Source organism: Salvia hispanica, chromosome 3, assembly GCF_023119035.1.
Source record: "Salvia hispanica cultivar TCC Black 2014 chromosome 3, UniMelb_Shisp_WGS_1.0, whole genome shotgun sequence".
NCBI lineage: Eukaryota > Viridiplantae > Streptophyta > Magnoliopsida > Lamiales > Lamiaceae > Salvia > Salvia hispanica.
This window is the reverse complement of record NC_062967.1, coordinates 37891873-37908246: the sequence shown is the minus strand read 5'-3', so window position 1 is coordinate 37908246 and position 16374 is coordinate 37891873. Positions and strand designations below refer to the sequence as shown.

At 35.0% G+C, this 16374-nt stretch overlaps 3 protein-coding genes across 3 annotated transcripts; 2 read left to right on the top strand and 1 right to left on the bottom strand.

The window, feature by feature from the left end:
* The first annotated feature begins 1403 nt into the window (after positions 1-1403).
* On the top strand, positions 1404-6424 carry LOC125210085 (potassium transporter 26-like). The gene is made up of 6 exons (XM_048109663.1): positions 1404-1526; positions 1858-2299; positions 4374-4424; positions 4527-4787; positions 4888-4940; positions 5234-6424. Exons 1-6 carry the CDS (start codon positions 1404-1406, stop codon positions 6422-6424), a joined length of 2121 nt encoding a protein of 706 aa, XP_047965620.1.
* Positions 6425-9403: 2979 nt separating this feature from the next.
* On the top strand, positions 9404-13105 carry LOC125210084 (potassium transporter 26-like). The gene is made up of 7 exons (XM_048109662.1): positions 9404-9514; positions 9585-10026; positions 10459-10509; positions 11451-11711; positions 11788-11840; positions 11912-12861; positions 12901-13105. Exons 1-7 carry the CDS (start codon positions 9404-9406, stop codon positions 13103-13105), a joined length of 2073 nt encoding a protein of 690 aa, XP_047965619.1.
* Positions 13106-13218: 113 nt separating this feature from the next.
* Positions 13219-15365, bottom strand: LOC125214231 (ubiquitin-conjugating enzyme E2-17 kDa-like). Its single transcript, XM_048115166.1, has 5 exons — positions 15213-15365; positions 15037-15115; positions 13880-14007; positions 13633-13737; positions 13219-13545 (listed from the first exon to the last, which is right to left on the bottom strand). Exons 2-5 carry the CDS (start codon positions 15104-15106, stop codon positions 13402-13404), a joined length of 447 nt encoding a protein of 148 aa, XP_047971123.1. The 5' UTR covers positions 15107-15115; positions 15213-15365; the 3' UTR covers positions 13219-13401.
* Between the last annotated feature and the right edge of the window lie 1009 nt (positions 15366-16374).

The window sequence follows — 16374 nt, the reverse complement described above, 5'->3', positions numbered from 1 at the left end:
ATTATTAATAATTTACTAATTCAATATTATTAATTAAATAATTAAGTTCATATCCTATGTGTACACAGCTAACAATTCCAACAGTGTGTGTCTCAACATGGTGTGCTTTGTGATTTAGTGAAGTCAAAAGCTGTGGAAATATACGACTTTAGCTTTTGCAACATTCTTTTTGCTGAAATCGCTCAAGTTTTTGTCAACTTCTCACCGTTATAATCTCATAATCAATAAAATGTTTAAAATAATAAATCTAGTCCAATAAATGGTTCGACAAATTAAAGTAGAAACTTTAGTTTGTCGACGTACGTAAATTGTGGCTTAAAATATGAAGCCCTTTTTAGCATGTCTGCTTCGTACTTTTATCCCTGAATGGCAAAAAAAATAAAAATGAATAAATAAAAAGTTAATTTTAAGTAATTATAATCACGTTAAAAGTCGAAACAACTCTTTTTTGTTAGAGAAGAGATCTCAAGAATGGACTTAAAAAAAAACAAAAACAAAATTGGTTAATTGTTGTTGATGATTTAGATTTTCAATATTTTCTATTTGTGGTGTCAAATTTTGATTTTTTTAGTGGGTCGATACATCAAAAGGAAGTGGGCTGATAAAAATAAAGAAGATGGGCCACGTCTAATTTATTTAGAGCAACATTTTTATAACTTGATCCGTTTGTTTGTATGAGTATATGTTTTTGAGTATAACCAAGAATAGCCCAAGCAAATAAATACTTATAGTGCCACAATCAACAAAATTAAGACGAAATATATTATACATGATGAATAACAATAAAGTACTTTTTTTTCAGAATATAAGTCAATAATGTTAAATTATTAAAATAATATAAATCATACTAGTGCAGTTTGGGGTTTCTCGTATATCGTCACGCCATTTTTACAAAATACTCCATCTATCTCACAAGAGTATACTTCAATTACTTTTTCTTTTTATCTTTAATGAGGTGTGATTCATTCTCCTCTAATAATATTTTAATTTTTTTTCTTTCTATCTCTTTGGACTTTACCAATTGTGTACTATTAAAATCCGTGTCCGACCAAAATCGTATACTCTTATAGGCTAAATTGATTATGCTACTACTACATACACTCATATATTCGACGTCTGCTTTGTTGATGTACAGTCTCATTCCCCATACATAAATTTGTTGGTCGGATAAATTGAGACATCAGACTATCATTCAAAATCGGTTTCGAAATTCTTTTTGAAAAAGTATAATACAACAATTAATTGGGTCAGTCACAGTTGGGGTATATGCCAATAATGTCATCACTCTATAATTGAGTGAAGTGTGTGGACAAAAATTTACCCTTTTGACACTAAATAAATGAAAGTAAAGGGATCAAGAAATTTAGAGGATCATCTGACATTTGTGTCACCTCAAGAAGAAGATGGTAGATAATGCACCAAACAACTGCATCATGAAATCTGACCTCGAAAACGGCGGCGGCAGCAACGGTGGTGGTGGTGAAGACCTCTTCACTACAACTCCTCAGCCTCCTCAAAGAGAAAAGGTATTTCTAATTAATTTTTACTTTCTTAAACTATTCCCTCCGTCCCGACTAAGATGACACATTTCTTAGCTGACATGAGATTTAGAAGTTATTTGTTAATGTGTTTAATTGGAGAAAGAAAATGTGTGTGTAAGTATTAAAATAGAGAGAGAAAGAAAGATGAATATTTTAATAAGAGTAAGAAAAAGTGGTTGAATGTATTAATTGGAAAGAGAAAGTTTCTAAAAAAGGAAATGTGTAATCTTATTTGGGACAAACTAAAACAAAAAATGTGTCATCTTATGTGGGACGAAAGGAGTGTTATAATAAAGTTCTCTTTTTTTGTGGTTAGGTATATTCAAAGTGGGAGAACATTGTATTAGCTTACCAATCACTTGGAGTAGTGTATGGAGACTTGGGAACTTCTCCGGTGAATGTATTCTCCGCGACAAAATTCACTAGTCTATGTGAAGACGACCTTTTGGGAACCCTGAGCCTTATTATATGGACTCTGACCTTGTTAGTGTTGATCAAATACGTGTTCATCGTGATGCATGCAAACGATCATGGAGAGGGTGGAACCTTTGCTCTCTACTCATATATTCGGCGTCATATTAATTTTACGACCAACTTCACCATTCGCAACGCCAGAGTGGATTCGAGAACCCCTTCTTCGACTAGGGCTAAGGGCTTTCTTGAGAGGAGCACTCGTGCTCAGAATTTTCTCACTATTATAGTGCTCTTGGGAACTTGCATGGTTATTGGAGATGGAGCTCTTACTCCGGCCACTTGTGGTAACTCATTATCATATTCATCCGTTGCATTTCACTTTAGTATAAAGCCTTAAATTGAAAATATAATATGAGAAATTAGCGGTTTAAACTATACAGGGTCGTGTTAGGATGATAACTAGTTTAATGTGATAAACGTGATAACTCGTCAACTCAGTATATTAAAAATGCCAATGACATGAGTGTGTCAATTGTGCATTTGTGTTTTGACATTTATTTAAATATAAATATACAATGGTCAACACAAAGACATAGTTGACATATTCATGTCATGGGATGTAATCAAATACTCCCTCAGTCCCACAATAAAAGTTACATTTTGTCATTTCAGTCCATCCCACAATAAAAGACACATTTCACTTTTACCTTAAATGGTAAGTACGTCTTACATTCCACTAACTCAATTCACACACATCTATTACAAAACCAATATAATAAAGTAGACCCAATATTTCACTAATTTTCCAACCCACTATTCGTTACATATCTTAAAACCCGTGACCACACCAAATGTGACTTCTATTGTGAGATGGATGGAGTAATAACTAGCTTAATGTGATAGTTTGGATAACTCGTCAATTAATATATAAAAAATGTCATCAATGACATGGATATGTCAACTATGTCTTTGTGTTTACATTTGTATATTTATATTTAAATGTCAACACAAAATATCAACATAAAGACTTAGTTGGCATACTCAGTCGTTGTGTTGACATTTTTAATATATCAAGATATTGAGCTATCACAGTTAATCACATTAAGCTGGTTTTCATCTTAACATGACCCCTCATATCATTATACATTTTGACATTTTTTATGTACTGGGTTGGCGAGTTATCAAAGTTATCACATTAGGCTAGTTATCATTTAATTACATCCCTATACTTCAAATCCTTAATTATTTGTTTTTTTCACAAATATGTCACGGTTGTGACCTAACCTAGTGATAATATCAAAGGCTTTAACTATTTGTTTTTTTTCTTAAATGTGTAATATCAAAGCTTTAACTATTTGTTCTTTCCTCAAATATGTCCTCACTACTAATAATATCAAATGCTTTAACTATTTGTTTTTTTCTTAAATATGTCCTCCACTACTAACAATATCAAAGCCATTCACTATTTTGAGTGTGACAAAATGTCATATCCCTCGATTTCTCTAGATGAGAGTGGACACCACAAAATTATATGGGATTAACTCGTGACTTTCAAAGTGAAGAGACCAAAAGGATTTGTCTTTTTTTTTTTCATCTTTATGTCGCTGATAATTGAAGGAAATGATATTTTTGTTACACTTGTTCAAGTCATTCGTAGGGATGTGTTAATCACATCAATCCAGTGAGTTTAGGGCAGTTGCAGACTAATCGGGTGCGACCTAATTGATTTGTGATTTTTATCGAGTTATAACTATATTGGGCCATAAAAGTAAATGTTCGAGTTTCGAACTAGCCAATTAGGTTAATTGGATTGCTATTGACAAACTTAACATGTGATCATTCGATATATAATGATGAAAATTAGTCATATTACTAAGAGATTAAGATAATTTTGCAATGTACGCTTAAACTCAAACATGAGTAAACTAATTTAAGAGTAGCATAAATAAAGTAAAACATAAATATATTTTCAAAAATTTTAAAACATGTTTTAGAATTATAATATTTCAGAATTTGAATTTTCAAATTTATTTATTATCTATTATTATATTAATAAAAATATAATATAGTATAAGTATGTAAATTGAAGGTTATTTTTTTGTTTAGTTATTTCTGTTATGTGACAAATTAGGTGTCAAACACATAGAACAATATATAATAGTTGCACCTAGGTCCAACTCATCGCGTCAGTCCATCGGGTTTCGTGTCAGCCCTACTCAGATTGTGGCTAATTGGGTTATAATTTATTGGATTATAAATTTTCAACAAAATAACACTCTAAATTTAGAAGGTTGTAAAAATGTAATTAGTATGGGATCTATAGTATTTACCCAAATTAACATAAAAATTAAATTGAATTAAATTGTTTTTAGTTTAGGTTTGATTCTCATGTTTGCAATTATTTATCACAAACTGCAGTTCTTTCAGCCCTCCAAGGAATTCAATCGCGCTCTTCTAAGATCACACAAGGTTTGTGGAAAGCATTTTTTTTCCAACTAAACTTTATCTTCATAACATTTTTTGAAATTGCATACATATGTTCTTGATGAATTTTTTTTTGTTGGCTTTTAGAACATGTAGTGTGGATATCTATAGTTCTTTTAGTAGCCCTGTTTCTGTTCCAAGGTTATGGGACCAACAAAGTCAGCGTCCTATTCTCTCCAATAATGTTAATTTGGTTTGCTACCAATGTCTCAATTGGAGTTTACAACATCATCAAGTATAATCCATTCATCCTCAAAGCTATCTCACCACACTACATTGTCCAATTCTTCATGGCCAACACCAAGACCGCTTGGGATCTCCTCGGAGCCGTTTTCTTGGGCATCACAGGTGCGTAGGGCCAGTTTAGTAGAGCTGATAACTCATCTATTTTGGAGCTATGTAATCTAAAATATGTGTTCTTATCATATTTTGTTATTTATTTTAATAGGAGCTGAGGCCATGTATGCAGATTTGGGGCACTTCAACAAAAGGGGTATCCAGGTTAGTAACAACCATATACGTACTCCCTCCGTCCCTAAAATTTGTCACATTTCACTTTTTTATCATTTTTAGTAGTGGACCCCACATTCCACTGACATTTCTCTGTCACATTTTATTATAAAACTAATACTTTAAAAGTATAACCCACATCCTACCAACTTTTTCAACCCACTTTTCATTACATTTCTTAAAACTCGTGCCTAGTCAAACTGTGACAATATTTAAGGGATGGAGGGAGTATATCATATCCATGCTTAGTTACCAATCATCTAATGAATGGTTTCTCCCTGTAGTTGGGCTTCTCTTTCGTGGTTTTTCCGTCGTTGATAGTGACATACGCGGGCCAAACGGCTTACCTAACAAAGCACCCTGAAAACATCGTGGACGCCTACTACAGCTCTATTCCCAATCCTGTTTACTGGACGATGTTCGTTATCTCCACACTAGCCGCGGTTGTCTCGAGCCAATCTATGATCTCCGCATGTTTCTCCATCGTGAAGCAGTCGCTCGAGCTCGACTGCTTCCCGAGGGTCACCATAGTCCACACATCATCCAAGCACCAGGGCCAGGTCTACTCCCCTGAGATCAACTACATTCTCATGATCCTCACCGTTGGGCTCGTTGTCGGATTCAAAGGCGGAGTCGAGCTAGCTAATGCTTATGGTGTCGTGGTGATATGGGTGATGATCATAACCACGTCCCTCACGAGCCTCGTGATGCTGGTGATCTGGAAAATGCACTCGGCCTTCGTGCTTTTGTTCTTTGTTCCGTACGCTTTAATCGAGGGGGCGATGATGGCGTCGTTGCTTCAGAAGATTCCGGAAGGGGGCTGGGTCCCGTTCGCCATCTCAGCCCTCTTCATGGCTGTGATGGTGTCGTGGACGTACGGAAGGAGCAAGAAGGCCATGTACGAGGCCGAAAACGGTATGAGCGTAGCAGAGATGGACGAGATTATTTCCGAGACTGGCTTCTGTCGGACTCCAGGTGTTTGCTTTTTCTATACGGATTTCGTGTACGGTGTCCCTCCAATAATCCGACAATACATCCTTCACGCGAATTCGGCACGTGAGATCGTTGTGTTTGTCACCATCATGACTGTGCCGGTCATAACCGTGGGGCCCGCGGAGCGTCTCCATGTGGGGAGGCTAGGGGGGCAAGGGGTGTACCGGTGTTTGATTCGGGTCGGGTATAAGGATGCGGAGGATATGGATGGGGCGGAATATGCTGACTCGATCGTGGCGAAGCTCGTTGAGGTGATCGATGACCCCAACGAGGTGGAGAGGATTGAGAGCGCGGTGAAGAGAGGGGTCGTGTTTGTGACCGGAAGGACTATTCTCAAGGCGAATGAGAAGAGCGGGATGCTTGCACGGTTCACCATAGATTACCTGTACATGTTTCTACAGAAGAACAGTAGGCCCGCGTTTTCCACGCTTCAAAACCCGTCCCAAGCGACTGTGCAAGTCGGAATGGTTTATGAAATCTGAAGCCAGACTTGTGGACCAAAAAGTGTACTTACCATTTATGATAAAAATGAAGTATGACTCTTATTGTGTGATGTACTAAAATGGCAAAGTGTGACTTTTATTGTGGATTGAAGGAAGAATTTTTATTTTTTTATATTTTTTTAATTCAGAAATAAATTTTCAGCAAAAGGAATGACTAATTTTCAATATTTTTTACTCTTAGCTTAATTGTAGTGTCAATTTTGATTTTTTTAGTGGGTCGATACCTCAAAAGAAAAGTGGGCTGATAACGATAAAGAAGATGGGCCGGACCTAATCATTTGGATCAACATTTTTATAACTGGATCCGTTTATTTGCTTGATTTTAATATAACCAAAGCAGCCCAAGCAAATATATATTTTTCGTCCCACTATCAATAAAGTTAAGACGTAATGCTTATATTACATGATGAATCACATATAAGTATATTTTTTTCTTCAAAATATAAGTCAATAATGTTAAATTATCAGTGCAGTTTAGGGTTTCTCACTAGTAGGTGACTTGTATTCGCTTTCGGATAGGAAGTTGAGTCGTTTTCTTTTGGCAAAAAAATTTATTCTCTCGTGCTTTATAGTCTCTTTCCAATTTAACCTTTAAACGTTAATTTCCTCAACTAATCTATATATGTACACTCATGAGTCATGATAAATTAAACGTCCATCTTCTTGATGTATAGTCACATTCCCTAAAAATTTGTTGGTCGAAAAATTGAAATATCAGACTATCAGTCGAAATCGGTGTCGAAGGATATAGTATATCAATAAAGACATTATTATTATGCAGTGTATAATTGAATTAATTGTGTGGCCGAAAATTAACTCTTTTGACGATACATCAATACATAATTTAGTTATATAACGTAGAGAATAATAAATAAAATTAAAAGGAATTAGACAGCACAATTATCTATTTAATTGTTTTTTTCAGTATTAAGTAATAGGCAGAAATAGTTTCATTCCAAAGATCATTAAATATCTTGAACAGTATTAAATAAATATGATTAAGACTTCAACCAAACTAGTTTGATTTTTGAAGTTACTCTAATATCTGTGGGTTTTGATTCGCAGTCTAAATTTCAATTGCAAATTTTAATATTCAATCATATTATAATTATTAGTATTGATTTACAATCTCTACTTAACAAATGTCATGACAATATTATAGTTGAGCATTGACTTGCGCATCTTGATTCATGAGTCTCCAATAACTTTGAACATATTCTCAAATAATCTTCGATCAATTTAATTTTGAATAACCAAATTTATCCTATACAGTATTATGGCGCAAGTTGTTCTTTTCTTTAAAGGTACTACTAAATAAATAAAACCAAAAATAACAGTGAACTAAATTTTTTCTATGCGTGCGGTTGCGTCCATTTAAGTTTTGTTTCAAAATCCCTTTTTCATAATTTATCGAAAAAATATCTGAATTAATATATAATTAATAAGATCGCATGTCACAATTCCTATAATATAGGGAAACTCATGTCACAATTACGATCGCATGTCACAATTCGCTAGCACTAATTACGATAGCAATTTATGAAATAAAGTGTTAATTAGGTAATTAAGTGCTAATTAGATGTCGTGTCACTCATTAAGTGGAAGTGAGAACAGCTCTTTAAACATATGTATAATTGACATCATCCCTTTGCTTAAGGTTTAGCATATAAAAATGTATAGTTGACTATGATCATATCTCATGTGTGGTTTGATATATTTCAGGACCATTTCCATAAAATATAAAAGTGAACATGGAGTCCCTGCAACAAAAAGAACGGCTAAGAATATTTTTTAATGATATTAGGACGGCAATTTGTAATCTTTTCAAATAAAGTGTTTTATTGTTTGTTGGTGTCCCAATTTAAATTATGAGACACAGATAGAAGTGTTCTATAAAAGAAAAGATTAAGATAATTTATCATTAATTTAGGGACGTTTTCTTATGCATCCTAAATTATGAATATTTTTAAAAAATTTCAAACGCTAGTAATTGCATCTCAATTTTTGTGTCCTTAAAAGATACTCCTCCCGTTCCAAGGTAGTTGAGTCGTTTCTTTTCTGCACTCATTTTACAAAAATGATAGTATAAATATAGTTATAGTGAGTGGGGAGAGAATAAAGTAAAAGAGAATAATGTAAAGAAGTCTTCTTCTTTATATTATTCTCTCTTACTTTACTTTCTCTTCACTTTAATTATTTTATAAGTACTCCCTCTGTTTCACTATAGTTGAGGCAGAACTTTTGAGCACGGAGTTTTAGAAATGAATGTTGGGTGTGTTAAATAAATAGATAAAAAAATAAGAGAGAGGAAAAAGTAGAGAGAATAAAGTATAAAGTGAATAAAGCAGAGAGGATAAAGTAAGAGAAAGTAAAGTAAGAAAGAGAAAAAAGTTACCAAATATGGAAATGACTCAACTATGAAGAAACTTTCCGAAATAGTAAAATGACTCAACTATGGAGAAACGGATGGAGTATTAATTTTGCAAAATGGGTAAAAGAAAAGAAACGACCCAACTACCTTGGGATAGAGGGTATACGTTTTTATGATAACTAACTATACATGCACATATATCACCATAAAAAACATACTACACCTTCAATTAGACAGACATCTTCTTGATTTACAGTATCATAATCTTTTAATATCCAAGTGTTTGTAATTCTTTCTTGAAAACTAATAATGCAACCATTAATTGGACACAATTAATATTAATTATACATGCCAATAATGCTATTATTTGACAGCGCTTTGTATAATTGATCTCAGTGTGCGGCCGTAAGTTCTCTGTACTATAACCTTATGACAAAACATCAATTAATGTATAATTTGAATATCTTTGTAGTCAAGCAAAGACTTAATAATTAAAATTAAAATGGATTGTACTTCATTAAACAATATAAAGAGGCTATGTTACTTAATTGTGTCACACCTCAAGTTGATTGGCATTAATTAGGAAAATGGATGATAATTCACCAAACAACTGCTCCATAAGCTCTGATCCTGAAATTGGTGGTGGTGGGGACCTCTCCGGCACGCAGATCTCTAATACGGATAATATCATGAGTTTCGCTACAACTCATCTATAATAGTATAATTACTTACTTAAACTAGTTATAATGAACTTTTTTTTGTGGTTAGGTATATTCAAATTGGGAGAACATTGTATTAGCCTACCAATCACTTGGAGTAGTGTATGGAGACTTGGGAACTTCTCCGGTGAATGTATTCTCCGCGACAAGCTTCACTAATCTCCGTGAAGACGACCTTCTGGGAACCTTGAGCCTTATCATATGGACTCTGACCTTGTTGGTGTTGATCAAATATGTGTTCATCGTGATGCATGCAAACGATCATGGAGAGGGTGGAACCTTTGCTCTCTACTCATATATTCGGCGTCATATTAATTTTACGACCAATTTCACCATTCGCAACGCCAGAGTGGATTCGAGAACCCCTTCTTCGACTAGGGTTAAGGGTTTTATTGAGAGGAGCACTTGTGCTCAAAATTTTCTCACTATTATTGTGCTATTGGGAACTTGCATGGTTATTGGAGATGGAGCTCTTACTCCTGCAACTTGTGGTAACTCATTTTCAAAATCATTCATTGCATAATTTGCTTTTAATTAAGAGACCAAACTACAATTCAAATCATTAACTATTCGAATGGGACAAAAATGTCCAAACCCTCGATTTATAGGACACAATAAAATTACATGGGTTTGACTCGTTACCTTTAAAATGATGTGACAAAAATGATTTCGTTTTTTTCGATAAGTGGAGAAGCATGAGCATAAAAATTACATGTAAAAAAACTAAGTGATCTCATCTTCCCTTTATGTTGTTGAAAATTCTAGGATGTTTTTTTGTGACTTTTTCGAGCATTTCATTGCTATATCAATAGTTCGATATATTTTGAGAAACTATATATAGTGATATTCACCCAAACTATGTAGTATTGATATTTGATATGTAATTCTTATATATGTTTGCAATTGTGTATGAGAATTTGCAGTTCTTTCAGCCCTTCAAGGAATTCAGTCGCGCTCTTCCAAGATCACACAAGGTTTGTGGCCTAGTTTTTCTATCTAGAGTAACATTATTTTTTAATTTATGTATATATTAGGACCATCTGAGTTCCAAAGCCAAAGATTGATATTTAGTTTTGTTCTACATTAAAATAAGTATACATATGTATTTGAATACACCTATATATAAGTCATTAGATCAGAAAATAGAGAGCCTAGTGCGGCTAATATTGCATATATCATCACACCCATTATACAATGTTTTAAGATAATGAATACAGCTCTTTTCTAAAAATATCTTAAATCTTTCAATTCTATATAACTTTTTTCATTTTTCACAAAACATATAATCCCTCCGTTTCTCAAAAATAGAAACTCTTTCCTTTTTGTTCCAACCTTTTCATTTTAGGAAATGGACCATCCAATCACTAACACTAATTTTACTACATTTTTTCCCTTCATATCTCTTAATTTACCCATTTTTTCTCTTCCTCTCTCTTAGTATTTTACTAATTCTACATTAAAATTCGTATCATTTTAAAAATTCACATTTTTTTTAGAAACGGAGGGAGTAGTATCAATTAAAGAAAATTTTTGCAAGTATCCTAACAAAATCATAATTGTATATGTTCATATGAAGAATTTTGCAATGTGATCGAATGATAATGTATATATATTGATTATTTTGAATTGGTACAATGATATTGTCTGATTACTACGTTGACATATATTTAACCTTGTGATAATATTCATTTGGAATGAAATTAACTAACCAAAAAGGGTGATATGCGATGTAAACTTCGATCTGAAACGATGATATTGTCTGAATACTACACTGACATTTGTTGACAATGTGTGGATATTCATTTTGATTTTAAAAATTATGATGGATAATCATATTCAATGTGATTCAATTAGGAGCGAAACACGATGTATATATATGTGTTTTTAATGAAGATTTTGTTTGTTTGTTTTTCAGAACATGTAGTGTGGATATCAGTAATTCTTTTGGTAATCTTATTTCTCTTCCAAAGTTATGGGACTAGCAAAGTAAGCTTCTTATTCTCTCCAATAATGCTAATTTGGTTTGCTACCAATGTTTCAATTGGAGTTTACAACATCATCAACTATAATCCATCCATTCTCAAAGCTATCTCACCACACTACATTGTCAAATTCTTGATGGCCAACACCAAGACCGCCTATGATCTCCTCGGAACCGTTTTCTTGAGCATCACAGGTGCGTAAAATATGTGTTCTTATCATGTTCTGTTTATTTATCTTTCATACTAACTGGACAATTATTATCTTATTAGGAGCTGAGGCAATGTTTGCAGATTTGGGGCACTTCAACAAAAGGGGTATCCAGGTTGGTAACAACCATATATATCATATCTATGCTTAGATTTCAATCATCTAATCAATGGTTTCTACTTGTAGTTCGGCTTCTCTTTCGTGGTTTATCCGTCGTTGATAGTGACGTATGCTGGCCAAACGGCTTATCTAATGAAGCACCCTGAAAACATCGTTGATGCCTACTACAGTTCTGTTCCGAATCCTGTATACTGGCCGATGTTCGTTATCTCCACACTAGCCGCGGTTGTTTCAAGCCAATCCATGATCTCCGCATGCTTCTCCATCGTGAAGCAGTCGCTCGAGCTTGACTGCTTCCCTAGGGTTAGCATAATCCACACATCCTCCAAGCACCAAGGCCAAGTGTACTCCCCTGAGATCAACTACATTCTCATGATACTCACCGTTGGACTTGTTGTCGGATTCAAAGGCGGAGTCGAGCTCGCCAATGCGTACGGTGTCGTGGTGATATGGGTTATGATCATAACCACGTTTCTCATGAGTCTGGTGATGCTGACCATTTGGAAAATGAACGCGGTTGTCGTGCTAGGGTTTTTTGTTCCTTACGTCGTAATGGAGGGGGCATTCATGACGTCGTTGCTCCAGAAGATCCCGCAAGGGGGGTGGGTGCCGTTCGCCATATCGGCACTCTTCATGGTCGTGATGATGTCGTGGAAGTACGGAAGGAGCAAGAAGACGACGTACGAAGCCCATAACAAAATGAGCGTGACGGAGCTAGACGATGCTTTGTCCGGCAGCAACGGCTTTTGCCGGACTCCAGGTGTTTGCTTTTTCTTTACGGATCTCGTTTACGGCATCCCGCCCATCATCCGCCACTACATCCAGCAAACGAACTCGGTGCGTGAGATCATGGTCCTCGTCACCATCAGGACTTTGCCAATCAAAACCATCACACCCACCGAGCGTCTCTATGTCCAGAAGCTAGGGCGCTACGGGGTGTACCAATGTTTGATTCAGTTCGGGTATAAGGATGCGGAGGACATGAATGGAGCGGAATATGCTGATTCAATAGTGGCGAAGCTCGTTGAGCTGATCGATGACCCCAACGAGGTGCAGAAGATTCAGAGTGCGGTGAAGAGAGGGATCGTGTTTGTCACCAGAAGGACTATTCTCAAGGCGAACAAGAAGAGTGGGATGCTTGCACGGTTCACCATTGATTATCTGTATAGGTTTCTGCAGAAGAACAGCAGGTCCGCATTTCCCATGCTCCAAACCCCGTCCCAAGCAACGATGCAAGTCGGAATGCTGTATGAATTCTAAAGGTTACTAGCTCCATGAAATAGAAGCTCTCTATCTTTTAAATTCCAGAATAAATTTGCAGCAAAACAAATCAAATAACAATAATGAGAGGAATTGAGATAACAAGCACAAGATTTCAATCATAGAAACGCATTTGATAGATTAACTACACATACAAACAGTTTAAAAGCAATGTGTCTGGTCATTTTTAGTCCAAATTTAGGACTTGAAAGATAGATTAGACCATTTGATACATAATAAAATGTAGAAAGCAAAATGTTCAAAGGTAAACGGGCCAACCACTCGTCCACGCAAAGTTAGCCCATGGCGTATTTCTGAGTCCAGCTCCTTGCAGTGGTCTCGTACTTGGTCCTGTCAGTTTTATACATATGGGCAATCTCAGGAACCAATGGATCATCGGGATTCGGGTCTGTCAGCAAGGAGCATATGGAAAGCAACACCTGAAGCACAAACAAACACCAACTCTTTCAGCAATTTGGATTTATGAGCAAGAGATTGTGTTAAATTAGATATATAAACATACTAACCTTAGAGATGGTTAGGGCTGGGCTCCACTGCTCCTTCAGTATGTCGAGACATATGCTTCCGTTGCTGTTTATGTTTGGGTGGAAAACTTTTGTCCTGAAAGCAACCTGCAGAATTCATCGAGCGGAATATGTCAGACATGCAAATCATAACTGAGGAAGATGCACCACAGGGAGCATCGAGTATCAAGTGAGATATGACACTTGGGAAATAATCGATGAACCTAAGAAATGTGGATGTAAACAATACCTTAGGAGGCTTGAAAGGGTAGTCTGGAGGGAAATGGATGGTAACTAAGAAAACCCCTCCTGCGTAAGGACTATCCGGAGGACCCATGATTGTAGCTTGCCAATGAAACATGTCCTCAGCGACAGGACCTGCCAATTACAAAGAATGGAAAAAATCGAACCACACATTTAGAAATCTTGAGGTTGAATTTGAAGTTTCGAGTGTGAAGCTAACAAGTGAAACATTAGCAAAACTATAATGGAGGTTGGAGAGAATGCGACAACGGAGGTGGTTCAAAGGCTGAGGAACAAAAGGGCATTTCCAATGCCAGTCCACCTTCTTTACTTGGACAGATTTGGATTAATAGCAATGGAAAATAAGTCTACGACTATACAAAAAACAGATTTTGCATAAGGAAAGGATCCAAATCAAATGGATGCTGAACTAAAGGATACCAACAGCAAATGGTGCCGGCTATTGCATCATGATCAGGAAAGTGTTCATTCACCAAATCAAAACTTGTTAAGAACTCAATATTTTGTATGTGGCATGGCACAGATGGCCAACCACACAAATCAGTTAACGTATTGTTTTACACATAAACTTTTGTGTGAATTAGACATGTCATTCACCATATGCAAACAATCCAGTGCAAACAGAAGACATAATGGGCCATCCACATACATTTTCATCTCCATGCAGCTTCTTAAAGCTTAACCACAAGAAACCTCTATTTAGAGAGAGGCCTCAACCATCCCTCAAGGCTAAAAAAACTCCTAAACTTGGGTAATTTTTTCACAATCAAAACAGAACAAGAAATCATATCAGCAAAAGATAATTTACAAATTCATGCTTTTACTTCAACACAATGGATTTTTAACCAACCTCAAACTGAAAAACATATGCACAAAGAAGAACCAGTCAACCACCAAAATTGCCTAAAAAAGAACCACTAAAATCCCACAATAAGAAAATGAAACAAAACACCTCAATGATTAATTGATTATATAAGGCCACAGAAGAAAAAAAATACTCCTATCAAACAATACTAGAACCCCAAAACTGGGTAGATATCAAAATCAAAAACAAAATTGAAAAACACATTCATGTAAAAATCGAATCTTTTTGATGTAAACGGGTTTAAAATGTAAAAATTCACGAAATTTAGTTACAATTACCAGCACTGCAAGAGGTAGGAGGATCCTTTTGGAGATCCTTGAGCTCCTTCAAGATCCGCTTTGAAGCCATAAGCGATTCCTGTGATCCCCCAAAAAAACAAGGCAGATCTAAATTTTGTAGCGGAATTTCTCGAAAGTAATGGAAAGAATTAGACAGAAATGGGTTGGAATTGTACCTGAGAGAAAGATTGGATCCTCCTGCCTGCGTAATTCGAGGGGAAAGTTTTATTACTTTTTCACAGAAAAGTGGACGACGAAAATGAAATTGCAGAGGAGATATTTGTTGAGTGAGGATATGAGTTTTATAGGAAGAAAAGAAAGAAACTCATAAATGAATAATTAATCAATTATTATTATTCATATTTGTTTTTTTTTTCTAGGCTTTTTTGTCATCACTGAATTTCATAATGTTGACATAGGGATGACTCCATTTGTCAAGTGGCTCCTTTTCCTTACTTTTTTGGGTGTTAAGAAATTTGATAAATTAAGTATAGATTCTATGTGTTCTGTTTTATTTTCTAGAATAAATAAAAGGAGAAAAATTTCAGGAATAGTGAGGTAATTTTTAATTATTCAAATTTTTTCAACAGAGATTGTTACCATTTTATTTAACAAATCATGTATGAACATATGATGGGAAACGTATATGTGAGAAAATTATTGGTCTTAGTAATTGTTAAATCCCACTTGTGGAAAGGGGTTATCCAAAGCTAAACTTTATTGTTGAAAATAAGCCAAATCTTTCATCTTTTCATTATAATAATGCTAAAGGTTAAAAAATATAGATGTGGATAGAAGGTGGGATAACCAAGTTGATTATGGGTTCGGATTGATCAACAAGGGCGGCTAATTCTTAGTTTTTGAGTAAAATGCAAGTTTTAATAGTTTATTTATTACTCTTAACCATCGAAAAAAGAGAGTCTATAATTACTCTATTATTTCTCAATAATATTAAAATTTTATTAGATTTTATTTTAATACAATGGGGTCGAGTGGGGTATGTACTGGTTTCTTGCTGGAATCTTGCTGGATTTGAATCAAATTACTTGATAAAGATAGTGACAGTATCTATGAATCTATGATGATATGATAATACAAGTATTCAAATTGGGTTGTTGGGTTTCATTTACTGGAATTCTTTTAACTGGCGATAATAATATATATATTTTATGTTTGAATTCGAATATAACTTTTGAATATTGAAAATTTCATTCGGGATATAAAACGGGTGCTGTAAAGTTAATTAAAAAGACAATTTGTAAGTCAATGTGCAATTATTTGAGCATGTCAGTAATATATTCAAAGGGGTCAAGTGCATTGAAATTGTATTCGACTTAG